General features: G+C 44.0%; 1 protein-coding gene across 3 annotated transcripts; it reads right to left on the reverse strand.

The window, feature by feature from the left end:
• Nucleotides 1–572: 572 nt before the first annotated feature.
• Nucleotides 573–14,065, reverse strand: SEC11C (SEC11 homolog C, signal peptidase complex subunit). 3 transcript variants are annotated; one of them, XM_019729292.2, is made up of 6 exons: nucleotides 14,026–14,065; nucleotides 8,415–8,524; nucleotides 5,493–5,642; nucleotides 3,253–3,372; nucleotides 1,392–1,449; nucleotides 573–778 (listed from the first exon to the last, which is right to left on the reverse strand). In XM_019729292.2, the coding sequence occupies exons 2-6, from the start codon at nucleotides 8,495–8,497 to the stop codon at nucleotides 725–727; spliced, it is 465 nt and encodes a 154-aa protein (XP_019584851.1). In that variant the 5' UTR covers nucleotides 8,498–8,524; nucleotides 14,026–14,065; the 3' UTR covers nucleotides 573–724. The 3 variants fall into 3 exon arrangements, with proteins under 3 accessions (XP_019584851.1, XP_019584850.1, XP_019584852.1); XM_019729291.2 differs by lacking the exon at nucleotides 14,026–14,065 and adding an exon at nucleotides 13,509–13,703; XM_019729293.2 differs by lacking the exons at nucleotides 5,493–5,642; nucleotides 14,026–14,065 and adding an exon at nucleotides 13,509–13,736.
• Between the last annotated feature and the right edge of the window lie 12,220 nt (nucleotides 14,066–26,285).

The following is a 26,285-nucleotide window of genomic DNA, read 5'->3' on the forward strand; positions in this document are numbered from 1 at the left end:
GTGCCCCTTCCCCAATAAAATCTTAAATATATATATATATATAATTTGAATGAAGGACTACTTTATATGCAGGACTACATGTGATGCAAATATCTGACACCTAAACTGAAATGTGGAGATCCCTGGAAAACTGAGGAAAGGGACATGCCCTCTTTACCCATCTGTACTTTTTGCAATTTTTCAAAGGAGTGTGCAGTTTTTCTATCTTATTAATCACTCTTCAAATAATTTATCCAACCATCTCAAGATATATCAAACCACAGAAACAAAGTGGATTACACCTTTCCTTCTAAAAAGTTTTAGGCTTTATTAATTATCAGTTTACTTTAATAAATAAGAAACCATCTCCTTTCAAGGGCCTGTTTGTTTCCCCCAGAAATGCTACTACTATGCAAAGTATTTTGGTTTTGAAACTCAAGATATTACAACTCTAGCACGTGGACAATACGTTCTCCCCCACAAATGGCCTGCCTGATTCTTGAAGTGGTGCAGACCCTCATCCTCGGTTTAGAATGACCACCATGAGTGGCAGATAGATTGAGCAGATTCAAATCAGAGCCCACAAAAGAAAATAATCTTTACTGATGAATCATTTATTCGGACAAGACACAAACATCTCCGCATTGTTTCCCTTTATACAGAAAGTGGAACATTTCAAATATATTAGTTTTTCTCTTTTTCAATAGAATTCATTTCAATCTGGTCCCAGGAACTGCTTCTCATTTTAGGATTCACGTTTTAGTAACACATATGCACCCATTACAGCTAAAAGAGCATACTGTAAAGAAAACACAATGGAAAATTACTGTGAGGTCTACAAATAAATTTGGTTTGTAAATGTGTTCAAATAAGTCTGTTCAATACTAGACTGAAGACAGAATCAAAAAATGACATCTTCCCCATGCCTTGTTCTCCAAATTAGCTGTTCAATGACACATTGTGGTTAAAAACCCAAAAACATATCGATGGACTAAGGATCAAAACCCAATAAACACAGCTAACGCACTGCTCATTCCTGCGGATGTTTCCTATTGTTTCTCAAGGGTTTTTAAAAAATAGATACCGTTTTTATTCAAGTCGAGAGCATATAAGCATTACTAAGTTTACTGTACTACTTTTTTTTTGTATGTTACAGATTCCTATAATAAGAAACAAGTGTATAGGCACCATTTTAGAACATGCTATGAACATAAAAGACAAAAGTAACTATTTTAAATAATTAATTTCAATGACAATAATTAAAACAATTATGTTAATTTGCATAGTTAATTACAAATAGTCTGCAGAAAAAAGAACTAGCAAAACATTTTGAACAAACTGTATCTTTATAGCTATATATGTAAAAGCTCCAATATGTTTTAAAAAATACAGACACACGCACAAATTCCTACCTTGAATTTTGGATAGTCATTCATTATTATGGTCACCATACCAACATATGGTAAAAACCTAAATTGTGGGATAAAAAGCCAGGTATATAAAAATTGTTTGTAATATAACAACTTTTGAAAACACTACAAATCAGCTTTCGGAAGCAAATCTGCCTTGAGACTACCACTGATTGGGACTTTGAAAGCAATATTCACTCCTCTCTCAAAAGGCTTCCTTAGTGAAAAGCATCAGCGCTAACAGCCAGGACAATTTTTTAAGCAGACACACGACTTCCTAGAGATGCTACCTGTCTTCACTTGCTGCATTCCCCATCACAGAATTAAAGTAAGTAGCTGAGCCACTTGTACAAATGCAATGGGCAGCTTTTATCAACCTAAGTTCTTCATTTTTTAGCAGAGAAGTAAGATGCAGATAGCTTCTCTAAAGACTGCTTGCTGTTAGAGAAAGCATTTAAAGTACACGGATAATCAGTGTGTAACGGACAGAATCATCATCATTTTCATTCCACTGGGCTTCTCAGATGTAACAGACAAGTGTACTGGGCAGTGAATACAAATGTGAAATCCATAACTTACACCCATATGATTACAATCCCAGAGAGAGAAGGTTTAGAGCAGTCTAGCCAACAATTACACTGGCAAAATTAATGTCAATTTGTAATCAGCTTGACCCAGTCTCAATCATCTCACCTTTAGTCTCCTCCAGTCTTATTTAAATCAGTAGCTTCACCCTCCCACTTATACAAAGCCTATCACCAGAGTGTCTAAAAATACAGGACGGACCAACTGAAGTCTCTCTCATCTCCCAGTAGATAATCAAGTGAAAACACAACAGAGTAGGAATTGTTAAAAGGTGAGCAGAGGGAGAAAAGGGGTAGAAAGAGGCTTTAAACCACAATCCGAATAAAGCTGAATCTTAGCAAATGGTAACCAATAGTCTCCAGCCTTACACAGCTGGTGGGATTTACGTAAGATAAAAAAGTCATTTCTAACGAGGGTTAAACATAAAAAGAGTCACCAAAAGAGGGGAAGAATCACTTTTTTTGTGTTTTCTAATTAGAGGATACACTCTCTGCTTTGTCAATCAGAAACAGAACTCACTGCTGGAACAATTATGCAAAGGCAAATATTAAAAGATTTATCAGAGGACTGTTTTTAATAGTGAAAAACAGGAAATCATTTAAATATCCACCAAAAGAGGATTAGTTAAATAAGCCATGATTTTCAGGGGCACAGCATGTAGCCATTTAAAAAGAGTTAGAGATAGATTTGACACAGAAAGCTATTTCCAACTTCCTGTTGGGTAAAACTAAATTAAATTCTATGTAAAATCATATATTATATATACATACATACATCTGTATAGGTACAGGGAATGTCTAGAATATTTACCAAAATGTTAACAGTGGGTTAGCTCTGAGAATTTCTTGTAATTGTTATTTAAAATCCACAAATAAGTAATCTCTAGGTGAGGATTTATTTCAAAAATAGAATTAAGCTGATGATATAGATAATATACTTAATCTCAGTTTTGGATGTTAGGTCCTTAGTTAATTCTAAGTTTTGTTCAGTCATCACAGTATAAACTAAAAGTAGTTATAACTCACCTGACACATAATACAGAGGGTACCAGAAAAAAATGAAATGTATACCACTTTAAGAAAGGAAAAAACTGTATTAAAATTATAATAACCAATATATATCGATAACAAAAGATGAATACGAGTCATGTATATACATTTTTTTGGCACCCCCGGTACTAGTAATGAATTATTCTATTATCCTATACATTTAGTTTCTTTGTTTTTAAATTTTTTTCTAGTTTCTGAATCTTCTATATGGCTTAAAACTTAATCCTTACCCTCTGGCTCTCCCCACCACGTCCTTCTTTTCGAGCCAGTTCTGGCCTTCTTTGTACAAGCCTCTGTCATCAACTTCATTATTATCTCCTTTAGTCAGAAATTTGATGTCTCCATTATCTCTGGAAAGCAAAATAATGTCCTTTCAAAAATTATTTTCAGCACAGCATCATTAGAAAAATATTAGTTTTCCCAAGCAACATCTTTACAGCCAGATACGGGCATCTAGAAAAGCAGTCAAAGAGAACCTGGTCTATCTTGGTCTAAGAGGACTGCTTACAAAAGCACAAAATCTAATCACAATTTTATAGATTTAAATTCTAAAACACTCAAGTTACCCTGACAACCAAAAAACAGAGCAAAGCACAAGGGCACCAGTAAAGCAATGATTAGCTTCCAGCGACTGTTTTCACTCTTTCTTAGTCCTCACGGACCAACTTGTTAACATGGATTATTTTCCTCTTCAATCTAGATATGGACGTGGTCCCAGATCACACAAATTTGAGCACAAAGTAAGTCAAACGTATGTGTGCTCTTACGTCTCTTCAAATTCACTTTTCCTTGCTAATTACAGAATGTGTTAATGCATTATTTCCTTCACCACTGAACCAAGTGGTGTAAAATCTGTTTTCAAGGAAACGGGAATCACAAATGGCATAAAACCAATACATTAAAGAGATACGCAGGATTCATTTTAAACATTCTAAACTGGTGTTTACATAGTCTTGACACTAGAAATACAGTATTACAACATCATAAAGCTGTAAGGAGGGTCTTCTAAGACAAATGAAAACATGCACCATTATAATCTGGTAAAAGCTTAAAAGTCCACAAAGAATTGAAACTACGCCAAAAGGAGCAAGCTGATTTGCAGCCATCATTATTAGGGAAATCAAGAGATAAAAATTCGGGCAGTCTCTCACAATTCATGCAAATCACAGCAAGTCACCATTATTTCCTCAGTTTTGAACAATTTCTCATCTTTAGAAATGATTTTTCAGCCAGGTGAGAGGACTGTCACATTAAGACGGAGCATACTTTTCATCAGGAAGTTAACAAGCAGATGTCAAGTAACCACCGTGCAGTACCGTGTATTCACACAGACTGAAACTGGGCCAATTCTAATGCTTGGAGTAAAATGAAGATTTTAAGTATCAACATCTTTGGGGAACACTGGAAGCAGTGAATGGAATGGGAATCTAAATACCGAAATGCACAAAGTAGTTACCACACACACACACAGGATGAGCAATGCTCCATTAAAAACACAAATACACAAGGGGATCAAATATATGGTGATGGAAAGAGAACTGACTCTGGGAGGTGAACACACAATGCAATATATGGATGATGTAATACAGAGTTGTACACCTGAAACCTATGTAACTTTCTAACAATTGTCATCCCAATAAACTTTAATTAATTAATTAAATAAATAATACAAATAATAAATATATAATAAGTAAATAAATATAAATAAATAAATAATACAAATACACATACCTAAATTTAATGCCATAACTCATGCAGGCGAAAATGCTACACTAAGCTGCATAAAGGTAAATGAATAACCGACTATATAAAATATAACGTTTTCACTAATTATGTGACTGTATTCTCTCATGGGAACTCAATATGTTTGAGCTAGAAGTAATTGTTTCTGGTTCTCAAAAGGTGTCATAATAAGTCATCACTGGCATTTAAAGGAAAGGAAAGGGCATTGTGTGGGGGCGGGGAATTAATGTCGGATATGCAATGACTGATTCATGGGCTGAGATGGGGAAAGGAATTTTTATTCATCCAGGGCTAATATTACTGCTGAGAATGCCATTTGGCCCAAAGTGACATAAAGAAACAGGCCGCTTTCTGCATTTCAGAAAATAATTCCCAGTATCAAAATAACTCTCAATTACAATGGGATTTTATTTCCTGTGGGACTGCTCCACATAACTAATATGCTATAATGCATTCCACCTTACATGGGGCATCCACTTAACATTTTCAAGCTCTTTAATGAACACCAGTTCATTCAATTCTCATACGCACCCTGTGGGTTACTACTGGTAACGCATGCTCATTCCCCGCCTACGGGCTGCGTTAAGTAGCAGGTTCAAAGGCATCCAACTAGTCAATAGCACAACTAGGAACATAATCCAGTACTTTTTCCACTTTCTACTCAACCATGAAAACAATCTATCAAAAATTTACAAAATGCCACCAAAAGGAAGTAAAGCGTCTTTACTTTTCATGCACTTTGATCACCCTGTGAACTATAGGAATGTCTCGTCCTTCGACCTTAAACACAACGATTTCACCCGCTCTGATGGGGTCGTCCCGGAAATTTGTTAGGAACAGGAGGTCGCCCCTGTGAAAGGCCGGCTCCATGCTGCCACTAGAAAGAAACACAACATCACATCCAATTACTCTCAGGTCACAGGGGAACATTTCAATTCATAAAGTATATAATAACAGACATCTGAGTTAAAAGTTCAACCTTCATCAACAGTCCAGTAGATCTATAAGCCATAAAGCAAGCCACAGTGCTTCCATCTGACTGTGCAAGGTGGTAACAACTGAGAAAGGAGACGATTTCTTAGACGTACGTCTGAGAACGGCGCTAGGAGGCCTGCCTGCAGTTTGCAGTAGCAGAAAAAGAACCAAGGATAATGTGAAGTAAAGCTGCCGATGTTTAGCCTGAAACAAGTCCTACATCTGCAAACACACTACTGTTTTCATTCAGACTCTGCTAGCTGGTTCTTGCTCGAGGGGAATTCTTCCGTTTTACGGTGCATCCCCCCAGCACCTAGGACACAGACGTCCTGGCTCAAGGAATGAGGAACAAACAAATGAGCATGCGAGGGGGGTGAGCTATCTGACAGCCAGGCCGTGGTGTGGGACAAAATCCCAAACCAAGTCTTTTGACTCCTGCGGCAGCATCCTTTCAACCATTTTCCACAGAACGCCCCATTCAAAGCAATGTTGACCATTTTCCATGTGGAGGTGAGTAAATAATCCCACATGATACCAGGTGAAGCCCAGGCCAAAAACCTTGTCATCTAGTGGAAGCTGAAAGTATCAAAACAGAATTTGTTTTACATATGCGCATGCTTTGTTTTAATGCATGGGAAAATAAATAAGTCCTAGAAAGTGGGTGATACAGGGGCCGTGAAGCCAATGAGCGAGTCTGCGGAGAGCAAGACGGGAGAATGAGCTAGATGAGTGAGAAATGGGGAGCCTTAAAGGAAAACGGGGGTTCGCAGTGGAAGCAGCTCAGTAACTCGGCCCCCACCCTGCCCTGCCAGCCCTGGCACACCTTAAACCTGTCAGCACACAGGGAACGCAGCAAGGAAAAATGCAGTGCAGGGTGGCCTGTCACTGAGTCCCCGCTGATGTGTTTATTTTTAAGTGAAACCAGTGACACTGAGGATGGTAATAGATCTAGCATTCAGAAAAGGTGGAAAGGGCTAGAAATATAAAAGACTAAGAGGGTAAGAAAGAGAAAACATCTGAGTAAAACTACATTTGGGGTTTTCTGACCCCCAACATGGAAGTTTATTTTATCTTCTTCTGAAAATAAAACATAACTGCTTCAGGATTTTGTTTTCTTTTAAAGAATAATAGCTAAAGGCTGAAGATAATATCTTCATCTATTGCTTCATCTTCACTCTTTCAACAAAATTCCTGAAGACACACAATGGGAAGATGTTTCTAGAAAGCCATCTCAGCCTGCGATAACAAGCCTTGCAGCTAGAAAACCCTCCTGGCCGAGTAGAGGCAGGAAGAGTACACTGGGATCCGGCATCAAGAGTTATTACCGTGTCCCAGCAGTTCCTTGAAATGTCTCACTAATACCAACTGACACGTGCTTTCCTCATGGGCCAGAGATTCCCCCAAGGTCAGTGTTCCCCAAGGTCACACACTTCTCGTGATGTCACCTCTTTGTATTTATAAACCAAATTGCTTTAGAATTGTAAAGGATGCTTTTAAAAAGTCCCTACATACTGTACTTTCCCAATAATTCTGCGTAAGTGTGTCTGCATGATTTAAGGAGAGCCAGAACGCCTCAAATCTAGTCTTGGCGCTGCCCAAAGTGCTTGTGACATCCAGGAGACGTGGCCTCTCCGGACCTTGGGGTCCCTATCCGTTCAATGAGAGGGCCATTGAAATTTGAGGTTTTTGAAATTCTTATATTTTTAAAAAGCCTTAAAATGCATCCTCCCAATGAAATCCTACCAGGAAGAATACCATGTGCTACCTAAAAGTGGAGCTGTCGTGACTGAAGCAAGGCTAAGGTGTCTGGAATCCGTGTCTCAGTCTCCTTCTGCCTCCCAACCTCCCACCCGGCCCCCAGGCCGGGCAGGCCTGGAGCACCGTGTGAGCCCCAGTGGATTAGGCACCCCACTCTCTCCTCAAGCTCCTAAATTGATGAAAGAGCTGCATCTCTAGACGTGGGCCCCTGGCCAGCCACACAAGGGTAGCCTGGTGAGGCAGGGCCATGGCTGACGCCCATGACCGGGCAGCGGGGCCCAGGGCAGGGAAGGGCACTGACCCTGCCCAAATCTATAGCCCACTGTGACACCTGTAAAATAGAGGGCTCTGTCCCCAACCCACAGTATGAATCAGTCAGCTAAGACACAGGGGCAGTTCCCTTTGGATGACTTTATGGTTACTTGAAGTTAACTAAAGTATCAACCTTTCTAGAAGAAACGGTCTGTCCTTTAAGAGTGACCGTCTGGAGGAGGAAACCACCTACAAAAGCAATGCAGAAGTAGATGGAAAAAGTACCAGACACGCTGCTAACCACTGGGGAAAACCAAGTCACAGTTTTAAATTACCTCTGTTGAAAAGTCCATTTGTACACAAAGAATGTACTAATACCCTATTAACTGTCAATTTACGAGGATCCAAACGTGAAAATACAAAAGCAAATATATTACCCTGCAGGACCAGCATCAACATGATAAAGGCTCTAAAGTGTCTGTTGGAAAAGAAGATTTTTCAACAAAAGCCAGAAAAAGTGAAATAGTCTCAAAACACCTATCAATAAAGAAGACTCTTGCGAGTTGATCCAGTTAAAACACGGAGTCTTGGCTGTCATGCAGGCTTTCACGCAAGGTGCCACTGCTCCTGGGTCCCGGCAGCAGTGACAGCCTGAGGGACTCACCTCAGCACCACCACAATGGGGCTCTCGCTGCCAGTGAGGACGATCAAGCCTTTCCAGATCATGAGCGCAGAAGACACGATCATGGCAAAGTTTAAAACCTGGTAATAGAGCTGGAACGAAAAAGGCCAAACCAAAGATGAAAACCAGTGGTACAATATGAACAAGGCCTAAGCAGGTGGGCTTGTTTAAAAAAAAAAAAAAGCTGTGATGACATGAAACTAATTCACACACTACAAAATTAGGTAGTATTTCAACTTTCGTCCCTGGAATGAGCCTTCCCTATACATCTCTACATCTCTTCTTCAATGAGAGAAAAGGGAGGAAAACCACAGCCTTTAGTGGGATCTGCTTTGTCAAAGGCTTGCTGAGACTCTGCTTTCCTCCCGGGATTTCAGCACCTTCTGCCCTGAAGGTCCCGCCACTCCAGTCCTACCGCTAGGGCCTCAGCTCTAGTGAGGGGCGCACGCCCGGCCTGAGCGCCGGGACACGCAGTGTGGGGCACCTAGGACCACTCCTCAGCCACTCGGCCGAAGCCGCCCCACACGAGGCTTCAGAGTCCCAGGGCACTTAGCAAGGAGGCAGCGCTGCATCTGAAAGTACATTTTAAAAGTCAACAAGTTGCAAGTCAACTTTCAATACCCGGATGTTTAGATTTTCCACAGATGGAAGGCCACACCAGCCAGTCTCTAATGCTAAGCTGACCTTGCCCCACCTTAGACCACTGAGTTAAGACCCACAGGATTTGTCTTCGACCCTTCCTGTATCACGTGCTGCCTGCCACACCTGCCAACCCCGAGGACTCAGGGCAAAAGCAACACCACCCACCTTACAACACCCCGTCCAGCTACAGCTGAACTGCTGGCTCAGGTGCCGCTGTGCCTAGTACAGCTCCAGTGCGAGCCCCTCAGGGCACCTGCCACTACTGTCGGCAGGCGGCTCCTTACCCTGGGACCTGCCTCAACCTTCCTCCTCACCGCCCCTCCCCCACTGCCCTGGGCTCTGAAGAGCCCTGTGGATGGCCCACCAGCACTCGGGCAGCTCAATTCCTGGATCTCCTCATCTCCAACGACTTCTCCCTCCACCTGACCCATCTTCTCTCAGCAACAGACCTGGAACTGAAGCCGCTTGATCCCCAGGTCCCTCATCCAATTATCGCCCTTTACCTGACCAGGTACGCGCTCCTCTGGCCTATGTGCTCACCTACACGGCAGGACTCTGTTCTTTCCGGGGCTCCACCTTCACTTGGTCTCTGCATCCTCCGCACACTGTCTCCCCAAGCACAGTACCCACCTCCTCCACTAGGCCTGGCAGCCCTTCCTCCCGGACCTTCCAGGAGTACAACCTCACCCCTGTAGGGAATAAAGTCCCAGACCCCCACCTGGGAGAGGGAGACGGTGAGGGGGTGGGGAGGACAGCGAGGGGTCTGTTTCTCAGCTTCTGTACCCCATCGAATTTATTGTAGCCCCACCTCCCCTTCACCCCCAGTTCCAGAGAGAAGGGTTCTTTCTGCCAATAATACTTGGGTCTTGGAGGATTCTGTGGCATCCATAGTGAAGTTATTCCTCAGTTTCCTACACTGCTGCTTTAGGATTTCAGCTTTTTCTGGCCGTCGGTTACCACTCTCATCTGTTTTCTAACTTCTACTTTTTTATTGATCTTATTTCCTTTCCTAGTTTCTTATCTTGGAGCAAAACAGAGGTAAAAGCTTAAAACTATTAATTTTCTAGAGAATACAAGTGGTGAATAAATATTGAACGTGTTCGAACCAAATCCTGCTCCACCCTCCTGGCCCCACTTGTTTTGCCTGGCGAATGTAAAGGGTTCTTTTGTTTGTTTGTTTTAATGCTAATAGGCAGTGCTTGGCGAGGGTGCACTGCTGTGGGAATGCAAGAGAACATAATCATTCCGATAGCAATTTAGTATCCAGAGGTTCCTGTGGGCCCAGTTATCCTAGGAATTCAGTCTAAAATAAAGGCAGAGAGGGAATTATGGCCCAAAGATATTTATCACAGTCTTATTTCTAATAACAGGGTAAAGGAAATAAATGAGCAACAATGGAGAAATGATTCAGCAAATAGTGGCAAATTTCTGTACTATTTAAAACAATGTTTAAAGACTTTTAATGACATGACAATTTGACAGGATATTATAAGGCCGTTAAGATAACCATTTTGAAATGTGACACAACATGAAAACATATTGTTATGATTCTAGGGTAGGAAAAGCAGAGCTCAAAACTGTCTCTTGCTAACATTGTATCTATGTGAAATTACGTAATTTGAGGTAATTAGGAAGGATATGACAGAAAGTGGAGACATAAAAAGGCAATTACAATAACTGAAGCTATTTTGACGTAATGAATGACAAGAGGTAAATAAATGTGATTCAAAGTTAAAGTTACACACCATTTTTCAAAAACTCTGGCTAGTATGAATTTCATAATAGCCAATTATGAAACTATCCTTACATTCCCAAGAGAGCAAAAAAGGAAACTGGAAGGCCAGGGAGATATAAATTGCTGAGCTAGAATACGTTACACCGCTGCTTCACATCAGTCTAACGCAAAAGCTGTTCTCTAGGGTTCACTCAAAAACTTCTCCACCTGTTCTGCCTGACTTAAAGATTTGATAAAACAAGTAGTTTCATTATGAATTACAGATCTGATTAGGAAAGCCCCAAGTCACGGTTTTAAACAGATTTTCATGTTTAGGGAAGTTTTCAAACCAGCAGGCTACACCCTGATAAAGGAACATTATAAAATCTTGACATTTACCCAATAATGACTGAGTACTAAGAATATATTTTCCAGTATGATTTTCTATGCTTGAAAAACTCATTGAAAGGAAGTAAAATCAATTCGTCAGAAAAACTTCCTTTGAGCAAGACATCTATTTGCTAAAGAAATGGCCATTTAAACAAAACCCCAATAATCAAGTGAACTGTGAAACCAAAGATCACACTTCCAAAACCCTACCATTAGGAACCTACTAATCTGAGTCCAGGATTAAAATCCTGGAATCTAGACACATAATCTTGATTAACTACTGACAAGCTGACTGGGATGTGAAAAACAGACCATTATGTTTTACTGGTGCCTTTTGTTGTTGTTCATCTTTGCGCACCAACTTTGTATGCTTAGCCCTTAACAACCCCGCAGTTTAGAAGAAGGCCCACACTTAGTCTGTGTCAACCAAAGATGAAATAGCCAATGTCTGAGGGTTTTAAACAAACATTTGAGACCAGATCATTCTGCCTGACAGAATGTCAGCAGAAATGCCAGTGGCTGTATCTCTTTCTCTCTTCCTCACTGCAGAAACAAAGAGCCCTTGTGTGCATGTGGCTTTTGCCTTAATTAATAGTAAGCAGGGGAAGCAGAGAAAGGAGGTCCCACTTCCAGGATTGGTGGGGCATGTATGCCTGACAAGGTGTCCCAGGATGCTATTTTGGAGGAAAAAAGAAAAAGAAACAAGTAAAAGGACAAAGCTTTAAAAACAAACAAACAAACAAACAAACAAAAAACATACCAGGAGGCAGCAGATTTGAGATTCTGAATTTTAATTAGAACACTAGCAAAACACAGGCAAAGCAACAGCTACTGACAGGCCTTATCACTGAGAGTGGGAATGAACAGCTCTTTCAAAAGGCAAACTGGTTTAGAAATTGGTAATTCATCAGAAGGCCTTCCCGATAGTCTGCAATTTTAACCATCAGAAAACCAGTACCCTCAGTCTAGATGTTTAACTAAAGCTCGATTTCCTGGATGATTTTTCTTGGGGACAGTTCCAATGCTCAGGGCATTTGCTGTTGGTTTTTCAAGTGTGATAATCAGTACCACCACTCAATCACAGACATTTCCAGGAGCTCATCAGCTATGCAAACCTAGAAACGACCAGATCCTAAACACAGTTCATGAAATGCAAGTCTCCAAACTCTCCCATATCACTGCACTAGTCTGAAATTCTACTTGGAAAACACACACACACACTACACACCAAACCATACGCCCAAAGGAATAAGTTGTGCCCTGCCTAGGGCGTCACCCACTCCTCCATATAAGTGGGATAAATGAAATAGGATGTCATCAAAATAATGAGTTAATACATGTTCAAAGACAACCAAAACTTCCCACTAGGAAGGCTGCACTTCCCTTAGCATCCTTGATTATTAGTATCGATAGAAGTATTGGGATCCATTAGCATTCTCTATCTAGAAGCTTAATCAATCACATTTTTCGTGGAGGACAGGGCTTCCTTTCCAGCCCCGACTCACTCTTGCCTTATGTTGAAGAGAAAAAACCCAAAGACAGTGATGCGAGCCAATTGCTGGCTAAGGAGAAAGCAAGAAGGAAGTTTTCCTCTGGGGTCACAGAGGAGAAATCAACCCCAGCTGCCCACGGACCCCACTCTAACTACCTCCTATAGTCGAGGGGCAGCAGACAGCGGAATCTGGGAAAGAAGTTAATATAATATTGTAAGTCAATTATACTTCAATAAAAAAAAGAAAAGTTAGACAAGACTTCTGGAAATCCCTTCTGGGACACTGATTCAGTCCAGAAAACTGAGAACCGCCACTGAGCTCTCTAGGCACAAGGAGTTTTATTTCGTCCCGACGCGTGGCCGGGAAAACACCTCCAGGATGGGAAGAAACTGCTCTGGGAGACACTACTGTACAGTCCCAGTGTCAGAAAGTTCCTTCCTGGCGCCTGCCTTTCTGCCCCTTCCATCTGCAGGCAGCCTTCCTTTGGGCGTCGGGTCTCAGGAGCCCCACAGAGAAATGTGTTCCCTCTTCCACCGGGTGGCCATTCAAACCCGTGCAGACAGCTGTCACGCACCGCCGAGTCATCGCTCCTCGCTTTCTCAACGTCTGACATCCACAGGACTAGATTTCTATTTTCTTCCCCTTCCCGGCCACCTTCCCCTAACTGGGCTCTTGTCAGTGCAAGAAGGCGCACGCACGTGCCCACACGTGGGTCTGTGCGGATTTGAACCCAGGGCCTGTAAGAGCCCGGAGCGAGTGTCGCGGGGCGCTGTCCTTGCAGGAGCCCCACTTGGGACGCCCAACCCCGGGCGCGCCCCCCACGCCGCCCTCCGTTACCTGGCGCTTGTTCATCTTCCTCAGGTCCCCGAAGATGTCCAAGCCCGACGCGGGGAGATGCGTCCCCACGGCGCCCGCGCGCACCATAATGGGGTCTTGGGACCAAGGGGGCCCGCGGGCTCGGGTGTTACAGACAGATGCGGAGCGCCCGCCGGGCCCCCGCCCACCAGCCCCGCGTCCTAGCGGGCCACGTGACCGGTGACTCGCTCAGGCGTCTGGGAATGGTAGTCCCACGAGTCTCCGCCACCAGTGTGCCTGAAAGGAACCGAGAGGAAGAAAACTACCACTCCCAGGATGCCGCGGGGCGACAGCCTCGTCCAGTGAAGACCCAGGGCTCCTAAGCAGGGCAGCGACGAGGCTCAGGAGCCTTGTCCGACCTTTACGAGGGAACCTGGGGGAGCGGGTGGTCCTGCGTATCGCAGGGGTAACTCGGGAAAGTGACTACTCAAGAGGAACGGAAGTCCCCAAGACTCTGGTCAGGCGCCAAGAGGACACCTAAAAGCTCCCTCGCACTCACCTAGCCGTGTATCTCGGCCATTGGATGACAGCACCAGGGAGGCTGGGCTTCTACGCAGGCGGTGGGTTGTGTTGAATTGGGAAGGAGCCTAATGATGGGCATGGCAGGTGGGCGGGGCTTGGAAAAGGCGGGACTTTTGAAACTGCGGGGTTGCCGCTCTGCAAGAGGAGTAGGGTTTGAATGGAAGGGAGCAAGAGGGTACAAAGATGTATCCTCTTGATCATAATAGTGTCACAACAGATGTTAACTGAATGAATAAATAAACACTTTAATACACGAGGAAACAGAGGCCCAGAAATATTAAATTACATGGTCAAGGTGAAGGGGCAGAGTCTGCAACAGAACTGAAATATTAAAATTTATAATTCTGTATTACTACAGTCCTGATCCTAGATTGTCTTTAGTTAATTCACTCATTTATTTATGTGTTATTTATTTCATTCATTTATTCACAATTGTTTTTGGAGCACCGACAATGCACCTGGCCCTGTGCTAGGCACTTGAGAAACATCAGTGAACAAAAAAAGCAGAGATCATTTCCCTCATAAAGCTTACATTCTAGCAGAGGGAGACATAATAAGTAAATCATACAGTACCTAGAGGGGGTGGTGCTGTGGAAATAAGAAAAGGCAGATAAGATAGATAACGAGCTCTGGGGGAAGGGAGTAGGTTGCAATTTTAAACATCCCAGAGGCTGACTTACCATGAAGCTCATGAAAGATCAGCTTTGAGATGCTTCACTTGCAAAGTCTCCTTCCAAAGCCTTGAAGAAAAATGGTCATATGGTTTTGTAAATTTTTCAAAAGCAAGATATTTGAGTTGTTATCAGTTGAGTCCTGTTTTTTTGCATCCCAACGTCCGCTCTGTTGTACTTCCGCTCATGTTGGAGAGACAAGGAGCATTTTGAGGACACAGCTAAGGAGAATTTGAGTTGGGGACACATTGAGTTTGGGTTTAGTGGCTATATTTATGTGGTTCATGGTCATTTCTTGCCATCTGGTGTAGGGATGGCTTCTAGGAATACTGCCACCACCTGTGCCAACTCCCCTGCCATCACTACAGGAGGCTGCACTAGAGGTTGTATCCTGATAGGAGGGTGTCCCACAGCACCTGGCCTTGGCAGTGTGGGGGTAATAAAGGAGGAACAAGGTTTTAAATGGATAGAGCGGAAGCTAGTCTGTAATAGTCTTCCAAACAGCAGATGTGTAAAATCATAAGTGGAAGATTCAGTTCTCGTCAGTCCATCAGAAACATACAGTGAATGTTAAAATTAGTACTAACGAGTTGCTTGAACTAAGTGGTAGAAGTGAAGGTGTTTAGGTGTGCTCAGATTGTGGACACAGTGTAAAAGTAGAGTCCTCGGGATTTTTTGAAAGATGGATATCGAGTGTGAGAGAAGAGAAGAAGGGGAGGCTGACTCCAGGGTCTTTAGCCTGAGGAACCGGAAGGACAGAGTTGCCTTCAGCTGAGACCAGGAAAGCTATGGGTGGAGCAGGTTTGTGGAAGAAGAACTCACATCCCTGTGACCCGCAAACCTGGGACCCAGGCTTTACCAGCCCACTATCCACATCATTGGGACTTTGCCTCCAAGCTCCTGCTTACGTTGAGCACTGTCTAAGGAACAAGGCAGAAAGACACTGGGTGGAAATCTCTGCATACTGTCCAATCTGGGACAAGTTGATTAGCTGCCAGGAACCCTTTTCCTCATCTGTAAACTAAAAACTACATTGGTTACAGCCAGTGTGGAAGCTACTTCGGCAGTTTCTTACAAAACGAAGCATAGTCTTACCATACAATCCAATAATCATGCTCCTTGCTATTTACCCAGGGGTGTTCAAAACTTATGTCCACACAAAACCTGCACACAGATGTTTATAACAGGTTTTTTCATAATTGCCAAACCTTGGAAGCATCCAAGATGTCCTTCAGCAGGCAATTGGATAAACAAACTATGGTACCACCAGACAATGGGATATTATTCAGTGTTAGAAAGAAATGAGCTATCAAGACATGAAAAATATGAAGGAAACTTAAATGTATATTACTAAGTAAAAGAAGCCAATTTGAAAGGCAATACTGTATGATTCCAACTATATGACAGTCTGGGAAAGACAAAACTATAGAGACTGTAAAAAGGTAAGTAGTTGCCAGGGGTTAGGAGAGAAGAATGTATAGGTGGGGCACAGAGGATTTTTAGGCCAATTAAACTACTGTGTGTGATGTTATCATGGTGGATACATGTCATCATATGTTTTTCAAAACCTATATGATCCACAATACCAAGAGTGAACCCCAATGTAAACTATGAGTGACAATAATGTGTCAATATAGGTTCATAAGTTGTAACTAACATACCGTTCTGGTGGGGGATATGGGTAATAAGAAGGCTGTGCCTTGGGGGCAGAGGATAGAGGGGAAATCTTTACTGTCCACTCAGTTTTGCTGGGAACCTAAAACTGCTCTAAAAAATTAAAGATGATTTTAAATTAAGAACAACAATATTGGTAGTATCTGACCTGTTTGTTAGAACAATCACAAATAGACTGTGCCCACAAGTCAAAGGAGGGGCTACTTAAAATGGTCAGGAGGTAGATGACGTCTTAGCCCAAGTCTGACCCACAGGGGACCAGTTGGTGTACAGACCTACCTGTGCTCGTTTCCTCAGTTCTTGGACATATAATGAGAATAGAGATACTTGTCACTCTCAGAATCCCCACATTCTCTCTCTCATCCATGAGTAGGGTCCATTATGGTAGGAAGAGCTAAGTAGAAGCCCATACAATGCCCCCTCCCTACCAAGATGATGAACCAGACGCAATAATGCATCCCTGGGGGAATGACAGGGAGATAACTTTTCACTATCACACAGTTAGCTAAACCTGGAGGTGGCAAAAAACTTAAATTATTGGACTAGGCCTTAAGGAATAAATTTTAAATAATGGTCAGATATATAAATCTTGTCAACCCAAAGTGAAGTGGAGAATTTAGGCAACTCTAGATGTAACACTGTTGCAAGAGTCCCACATTTCACACAAAATCATCTGTGTGTTTTAGTTGTGGGTGGTTTTGGAGCATGAATCGTCCAGCTGTTGGACAATTTCTCTGTTTAGAATCATACATCTAATTCTTCAAAGGGATCCAGAATTCTTCTGGGTCAAATTTCTACCCAGGGCCGGCATCTCCTCTGAAAGACTGGACGATCAATAAAGACTCTAATGAAACGTTGAACAACTCCTAAACTCTCTAGCAAAAATAGAGCAGAGGACAGCCACTTATGAAAAAGTATGCTCAACGCTGTTTAAATTGTGCTTCCTTAATACCAGTCCCTTAAAAACAGGAAAAGAGGCTCATTTGATGGAGGAGAAAAAGCAGAAGCCATGACACCCAACCTGCCATCCCCCAACCTCACACCCCTGGCCACAGGGCAGGGTCCACACTCAGCATCCACAAGTTCCCTCACATGACAGCTGTGATCTTGGAGGTCCCTCGTGGACCAGTTCCTGATGCTGCTGGGCCCCGTTTTCGTCTGTTTGACTTGTTCTTACAAAAGAAGTCATTAAAGTCAAGTGAGGTCTTAAAGGCCGACCAAGCGCCCCAAAGGTCTCCAGGCCCACCCTTGACAGGGGCTTAGCTCCCCGTTTCTCCATCTCCAGCAACGCTGTGAGGGCAAATACAGGCTTAGCTCCTATTGGCCTGTCTCCTCCAAAGTCCTAGGAAAAGGAGCAGGGTTCAGCTCCTATTGGCTCTATTGCCAGTATCTGGGGAGAACCAGTTTAGCTGGTATCAGAAATCAAGCTTTCCTCTGCCCAGTTCTTGATCATTATACAGTTGTCTTTGATTTATCGTGTATCTTAAATCAAAACAGTGTTGCTTTATTTCTCCATTTTCCATGGAGAAATGAGCATTTCAATTTTCTGTATGAAATCCCCTAAACATACACCCTCTCTTTATAATTCCCAGACACCATCACTCCCCTCTCGAAATCAGAAGTAGAACTTGAAGAAATCTCCCAAAGAACAATGGACTCTCTTCTTTATTGATTTATTTGCTTCATTGAGCACTAGGAATCCAGAGGTGTGTAAGACACAGTTCTTAGATCCAGTTGAAGCTGTAAATGTGCAGACATGATGACCATACAGCTTGACAGGTGAACTAGAGAGTCCATAGGGAAAGGAATGCACTCTGGGTTAGAAACCCCTTAGCACATTGGGTAGCCCTTATGGGTGGGGTGAGGAACGGCTACAGAAGCAATACCAGCCAAGATTGTTTGCATGTTTAGTTTGTATCCATTAAGTGTTTATTTTATTATCAATTTCATTCTTACAAAAATCTATTTTTTGTAAGAATGGAAAACAACTCAAAGAGATCATGAGTAACTTGCCCAACGTCACAGAGCTAAGCGATGACAGAGTCACAATTTGAATCCAGGTCTGCCAAATCCAAACTCACAGTCCCATTCATTCTCTGTACCGCACAGGCTCTCCTCAGTTCTTTCCTGCCCTTTGAAGACCCCGGGACTGCGTGAGCAGACACAGTCCCAGGTAGGAGTTTCAAATTTTGATTTCCAAGTTCAAGTTACGGTCTACAGACGGCTGGCATTGGAAGCCAACATCAGCCCAAGTTACGAGCGCTGCAGAGACTCGGGGAGCCTGGTCTACTTGTGCTTGATGGAGAGAGGCAGGACTCATCGTCCAGCGGAGCACAAACAGCAAGACATCTGATGGAGGACTTGGAATTTGGTCGTAGTGAGAACACTGGAGCTCGGCTGGCTGGTGGGAATGAATTCTGTCATCTCAGGTCTGAGTCAGCGGCACCTGGTTAATGATGCCAGACACCAGCTTTCTGAGTCATGCTCTGCCTGCTCTGCCTTTGCATCTGTGGAAGGATCTGTCTCAGAACTGCACTCTTGCCCGGGGTGTCATTATCAGAGGCTGGAAATGTGGGCTGCCTCTCCCTCCTCCTCAATTTGTCTCCCACTCTTCTGCCTAAGTGCTCATGTCAAAATAAGCCGTTTCTCCAACTACCACCCTCTTCTATCTTGGCTGACTCTTCAGATTACCTCCCTTTGCCTTACGTTGTTACAACCAGCCATGAGGACTTTTATGCTAAAGTATCAGGAATAGTAAGAAAGGGGGGGAGGAAGAGGAGAAGAGGGAAGAAGGGAAGGAAGGAAGGAGGGAGTGAGAGGAAGGAAGATGACCAAAGGTGCTCATTTTGATTTATATCCCATGTCATGAGACAGTCAAGAGATTTTTAAAATGTGGCTTCTAAATTTAACTGAATGCTCAATTAAAAAAAAAAGACAGAGGGACGTTTTATTACATTTGCTACACAGTGTGTGTGGCTCAACACTTTCTTCAAGAGTTTGAGAGACACGGGAAGGGATCCCCTACGGTGCTGTGTACCTTGGGACAAGACTCGGGAGGTGTGGCCGTCCTCCTAGCTGTGTTCCCACACAGCAGTGTCACTGTGAAACAACCCATCTTTCTCCTTGGACCTCAGTTTCCTCATCTGTAGAAACACAGCTGTGGCCTCGAAAGTTCTGTGGCAAGTATAATTTTCACAGTCATGGCCTCTGAGAGCAAAAATGTGACTGTATTTTCCTATAATTTAGAAAAGTTATATTAAAACCCCCTTCTGCCTGGTTTGCAGCAACTTCATATAGTCAGTTCCAGTTTTAAAACTGGGTCAATTTGAGATTATTTAAAAACTGTCTCATACCCTCTCCCTTTCCTCCGCAGATGGCAACTGAGTTAAGGAGGCATATCCTGACTTTCACGGACCACATTTGCATCTGCTTCTCTGTCTTGATCAGTCTCACTCTTGTTCTAGCATCCTGGGAAAGGCAGCCTCTCTTATCTGTCTTTTGATGGGACTCCTGCCCTGCTGAATTGTTGGCTTCTGTCCTCATGCCCTCACTGACGTGTCTGAGGTCTGTCGTGGCCTCAGGCCTCCATATCCCCGTGCATCACGAGTGGTCTGACCTCAAGCCCCACACTTCTGTGGGTCTACCAGGCTTTTGGTCATTTCTTGGCTGACTTCCTGAGTGTTTCTGACGCCCAGGTGAGTTTTAGCACTGTCACTCAGCATAATTTGGCCATAAAACTCTCCACCCATCTCTGTTCCCTTACCCGATACTGTTGTGACTCGGGGACAGTGACAAGGCGGTCAGAAGTTCAGATGATGCCCTTCCACTCTGGAATGACCAATTCTTAAAAAGAGCACAATTCTTTATACCTGGCTATACCTTCACGACTCAGCTGGCAGCGGGTGGACCCAAAGATGGAATCTCTACTGATTGTCCTCTAACTGTCCTCTCCGTACTCCAGCTTAGAGTTTTGAAGGGGGTTCCAAGAAAAGATGACTGTACTAGATAGCGTCCCGCTTCACTTTTTTTTTTTTTTTTTTTTTTTGGTTTTACATCTGAATGGTATCTGTGATCTCAGAAGTCAACTACTCACCTTAGTCTCAGACTCTGAAGTGACCCCTTATCCTCCAAAGTGCGTAATTCACATTCGGCCGTCTGTGCTGGGGCAAGGGGTCCAAAGGTAGAGATTAAAAAGTAAGACGCTGAGAGGTGGGGCAAAGCTGTTAGTAATACATTTGACAATTCTTAGACCCTGCTAAATGTGAATTCTGAGTTCAAAATTAGGGGGGTTCTCTTCTTAAAGAAACTCATTAAAATGCATCTATTTATTGAATCCTTACTACTTGCATTGTTCAAGGACCCGGGAATGCAAAAGTGCACAAAACAGATAAGGTCCTTGCTTGCGTAGCACTTTATTCTAGCAGGGAGAGAGACAACAATCTCTTAAACAAATAAATAATTAGGAGAACTTTAGACATCTATAATGTTATAGATGAGGAGGAACCAGCCATACCATCTAAATCTGGGGAAGATTTAGAATCTGAATTCCTGTTTCCCTCTGGAGTAGGCCAGCTTGGGGTCCTCAGACCCAACGCAGGTCCTGGGAGACAGTGCAGACTAGTATAGACCTAGTCCAGAGTCCCCACGTGATAGAAGAGCGAGCTGAGAGCAAGCAAGCTCTCAGCGCTGGGGCCAACATCCAAGCACAGGATGTGCTCATGTCAAAATAAGCCATTTCTCCAACTACCACCCTCTTCTATCTTGGCGGATTCTTCAGATTACCTCTCTTTGCCTTACAGTTGTCACAACCAGCCATGAGGACTTTTATGCCAAATATCAGCAATAGTAAGAAAGGGGGGGAGGAAGAGGAGGAGAGGGAGGCAGGCAGGAGGGCTTGGGAAGAGCCAGGAGCGGGTTGGCTCACCACGTGCAGGAGCAGCCCCTGTGTTCCCATAGGGTCCTGATGGCAGCCACAGGTCCTGGCGGGGATGCCAACCACACCGGGTGGAGCACAGTGCCATCCCCATGGCGTACCGGTCCAGTCCAGGGGTGGGCACCTGACGCAGCTTGCACAGTGAGTCTTTCCCCAACATTTTGGGATTTGGGAGTCTTTCCCTCAGGGCCTGCAGCTACCTGCAGTCACATGTCCTCCATGAACCAGAGAAGAAGAGACAACATGTTTGTAGAAAGAGGGTGGAACAGAGATGACAGACGGAGAGTGAGCCCTGACCACGTTTGAGGTCCATGTTCCAGGGGTTCCAGGCATGACCTTATTCCCGTCCTGGGTTCCACGAGACCCATGGTATCTTTATAATAAAGTCCCCTTTTGGTGTAAACCGGATAAAACTAGGTTTCCATCACCGGCTCCCAACCAAGTCTTAAGCAGCACAGAACATTTTTACAGTTGCATAGGTAGGCTCGGATGGAAACGGTGGGGATGGAAAGAAGGTGGTGGTTTCAATAACAAGGAAACGAGGGGCTGTAAATATTCTTCTGTTTGTACACCCCTGCCCCTTCTCCGCACAGAGGTTCTCTGCAGCCCGTGGTAAGAAGCACCCAGGCTGCTGCCTGAGGACGCGCTCAAGTGCCAATTTACTCAGAGGCTGGTAAATTGGTCACAGAACAGATGCTATGTGGAATGTAACTTAACTTCATTAGCAATTTTGCATTTGCAAAACTATGTCTTTGCCAGAAGTGCCAGCCCATCAGAGTTCTGTGTTTGTTCAAATTGAACAAGATCCCAGGGAGCCCTGGAGAAGTTCACAGACCACCTGGCAGATTGTCCGCCCAATTCCTCACAGTAGGGAGGGAACACAGTGAGCCCCACAAAGCTGAGGCTCCCTGGGAGCCCCCAAGCCACTCTCCATCCACACTGAGCTGCCCATGGCTCTGCTACAGCAATGGCTTTTCACTGATGAGTGACAGCCCAGGGTGTCCTAGCATCCACACCTTCTGGGACCTCGCACTGCTCATTCCCCGCTCCTCCCCGGAACCCACCCTTCTCCTTCCTCCCCCAGCCTTGCTCCCACTCTCAGAGCCTTGAGATAAACTGGAAGTGCAAACGATGGGAAAGCAAAGAAGCATTTACTTTGCAAGGCCCTAGTTAGCAAAATATAGTGAACATGTAGATGCTTAAAAAGTCAACTGGAAGGACTTCCATTTTGATCAATAGGGCAGACTAGATATTCAGAAAGGTCTCTTTCAATACAGTCCACTAATTTTTTTTTTTTTTTTTTAATTTAAAGCAAGCACAGTTGAACTGTCAGGAAAGGAAAGGAATTCTTCAGAGAGCAAAAATGACAATACAGTTTGAACTCAGAGGGCAAGCAATACTATTGCTGGTAATTTTTGATCCCTGGTAGTCTAGAGCCTGAGTTTTAATAAGCCACATACACAGGGGATAGGAATGCCCAAATATACTTTCCCAGATGTTTCAAAAACACAATCTCATTCAAATACATAGTGAGCACATATCAAAGTTTTATGTAACTCATTAATGAGAAAACCAGCAGCAGAATGACAAAGCCAGTTTAAGGGAAGATACAAGAAATTCAGATAGATATAGATAGAATGTTGGCTTATGGTTTCTGAATAATATTTTTTAAATGGCTTAATATCCTACAGGGCAAAAAGAAAATCATAACTTTTGGAAATATCTCCTTTACTAACAAAAATCATTGGTATCTCATCAGCAATAATTTTCTACAATCTATCATCTAACTTTCTAGATTGTAAGGTTTCTGGGCCCTAATCAATAGAAAATAGTAAAAAGCGTTGCAGTCCCCTAGCTAGAGAGTCACGTGACCTTTGAGAAGCTTGTTAGAGAGTCCCCTAAAACGACAATGAAGTTAGGCCCTGGTGGGTTTCTCATACCAGACAAAATGTCATGGATTCTCAAATACATCTTAAGTTGTGTGTCCTGCCATTGACAAGGAATGAGATAGAAGTCATCAGAAAATCCTCTCCTGTGCTAACATGGTAACCTCGCCCGTAGACTCTGCCCTGCGTCTATTGACTGTCATGGGGCAGCTCTCACAGGCTCCCAGTATCTGAGGAGCACATCTTCCTTGGTGCTGCTCATCAGTTGAACTTTATTTTAATTTGCAAAATAATGTATTTCCCATCACTTTATTTACCTTGATGGCTGGAAGCCTTTGGACTCATACAGCCTTCCAGCTATTTGTCTGACAAACAAAGCAAGTAAAGCAACCCAGGCTAGGTCTGTTTGTCTCCAAGAAGCCTGCTGAAGTGCTGTTAGCAGAAGTGTGTGTGTCTGAATCAGAGGACGGGGGTTCATCGGGGCCAACCCTTGCAAACAGCAAAGTCCAGCTGGTGCAAAGCAGGGATGAAATCGTGTTTGCAGTGACCCGTTTGTCCAGAAACTCTGTGGACATGTCTGGGGGCGCTTCATTTAGAAGACACTCCGCCCACGCCTGCTGCACTGCTTGGCATCTGTCATCAACCTTGGCAGCCACTGTTTATCTTTTCCCTGCCACTTTTCATCGCCTGTGCCAGGAAAACAGAAGGTACGGAAAGCAAAGCCTTGAGGGTCAATTCATCCAGCACGGCCTCTCCTCATTCCCAGGGGTTCCCCTGAAACATCCAGAAATATGTTCCTGAATGTGTTGTTGAGGCCTCTGCCCCTCCTGCCTGGCAGCAGGCTGGTGGCACGCCTTGGCCTTACAGCCTGACGCAGGGACAGTGGAGCAGGCCTGAATTTGCTGCCTGGCTCCACCTCACGGCCAGTGTATGTCTGCAAGGGCGACCCTACCCGAGTACCACCAACAGGAGGCTGACCCAGCAGACACATATTGTCTCACGGTGCTGGAGGCTGGGAACCTGAGATCAAAGTGTCAGAAGGGCTGGCTCCTTCTGCGGCCCGGGAGGGAGAATGTTCGTGCCTCTCCCCGAGCTCCTGGAGGTTTGCTGGTAATCTTTGGTGTTCTGGGGCTCTGCTGCATCACCCTCACCTCTGCCTCCATCTTCACACGGCATTCTCCCAATGTGTGTCCAAATGTCCCCTTTTGTATAAGGACACCAGTCCTATTGGATTAGGGGCCCACCCTCCTCTAATATGTCATCATCTTAACTAATTACATCTTCAAAGACCCTATGTGCAAATAAAGTGACATTCTGAGGTTCTGGGGTTAGGACCCCAACATATGAATTTGGGTGAGGGGGACACAATTCATCCCATAACATCAAGTGAGTAACCTGGACAAGTCTTTCAACCTCTTAGGTCCTCAGCTTCTTATCTCTAAGATTAGAATATGCTCACCTCATGGGGACCTACGAGGATGAGTCTAACACAATTCCTGGGACACAAAAGACACTTGAGATTTCTTCAAATAATCTCAGGACTCCAAGTGTCTTACCCCATTGCAACTAGATCAATTGACCTTTAGTGGTTTTGTTTACAGGGTTCCACTTCTGTTTAGAGAAAAAGTTCTGCTTTAAGAAACAAAAACACACTGATGTCAAGAAATGCAGCACATAATACTGCAAAGTGTCCTGCACTAAGATAAAAAGAACAGGGCCCAATCTCAACCTGGTCACGTGCTAACCAGCAGAGAGTCCCAAACTTCCGTGTGCTCAGATGAGATGCTGGATAAGTACCAGCAAGCCAGATACCTTACAGACAAGCCCTCTGTGAAATGTCAACTGTGAGAGAGAATGTAACGTGCCACACTCTGCGATCAGAAATATGAGAGGGATTCATTCCGTGTTCCCACAGTTCTGTCCTATTTGTCAACTCCCTGTTTTATTGATCCCAACAGTCGTCGCCTCCATGGTTTTATGCTGATTTACAGGAGAGGAGTAGACCGAAGATGGCTGTCTCACTCATTATACCTCGCACCACCAAGAAATCAATATCAGTGTTTCAGGAAAGATCGAAAGTCTTCAGAGTCTTCCCCACTCCCATAAACTAAGCCAAGTTCAATTCAGTCTTAAGTATCAGGAAGCATGAGAACAGAAGACTAAGCGAAAGAGAGGGAACAATGTCAAGTGAATTCAGGATTCCCAAACCCAAGGCTTTGGGCCTTGTTGCTCAGAAGTGGGTTGTGGGGCTTGGTGGGCTATTAGATTCATGGCCCCCAATGATTCAAGATTTTCCCACCCAAAGCATCCATATGACTCCAAAGAACCTCCAGAGAGAAGAATCCCAGTGCTAACACTATTTCACTAAATTATTTTGCTTGGATAAGGCCCACTCAGTCATACAAATCAGGTACCTTTTTCATTGGTGTCCAATGTGAGGCACGATACACAAGGGCCTAGGGAAGAGGGAGCCAAGGCAGAGGCCGTCTTCAGGAGCCCAGTGAACGGTCAGGAATCAGAGACACACGCTCGTACCGGAGATCAGCCAGGCGGATCCGAAGCCAAGCCTCCAATACCACCTTCAGGTTCTACCAGATTTCAGCAGATGTCTCTCTACCCATCTCACCCAGATTCACCACATCTGGTTTCCTACTTACATCCACTCCAGCCTCAGCTGCCTCTTGCCTTTCTCTCAGACTTGGGATTCTGCCATTTCTTTGGCTCAAATTTCACCAGTGATTGTTGGCATTTCCTTCCTGACCGAGGCCCGTCCCCATCTGGTTTACGCTCCTTCACTCCGTCCGCCATGTTTGACCGTAGCACTGGCGCTTGTCCCTAGCTTCAAGATTCCTGGTCAGTACACAGATTCTAGAAAGACCCTTTCCTGAGCAACAGAAGTAAAGCAGCTTAACAACCAGGACTCCATGGGAATGAGAGGGTTTGAGGCAAACCAGGCAGAAAGTTGAGACAGAACCTAGAGAAGAACATGGACATTGGAGAGGAATGGAGGTCAGTCAGGGATCCTGCAGGAGGCCAACCAGACTTCTCTGAGGATTCAGGAGAAATAGGTTGG

This window comes from Rhinolophus sinicus, linkage group LG09, assembly GCF_036562045.2.
Source record: "Rhinolophus sinicus isolate RSC01 linkage group LG09, ASM3656204v1, whole genome shotgun sequence".
Classification (NCBI taxonomy): Eukaryota; Metazoa; Chordata; class Mammalia; order Chiroptera; family Rhinolophidae; genus Rhinolophus; species Rhinolophus sinicus.

Excerpts from the sequence above, each read along its gene's own strand:
- SEC11C (XM_019729291.2), bottom strand. The coding sequence starts at position 13,595 with ATGGTGCGCGCGGGCGCCGTGGGGACGCATCTCCCCGCGTCGGGCTTG. Across the intron at positions 8,525-13,508 it reads GGAAGATGAACAAGCGCCAG|CTCTATTACCAGGTTTTAAA; the intron begins GTAACGGAGGGC and ends TTTTCGTTCCAG. Across the intron at positions 5,643-8,414 it reads CCCATTGTGGTGGTGCTGAG|TGGCAGCATGGAGCCGGCCT; the intron begins GTGAGTCCCTCA and ends GTTTCTTTCTAG.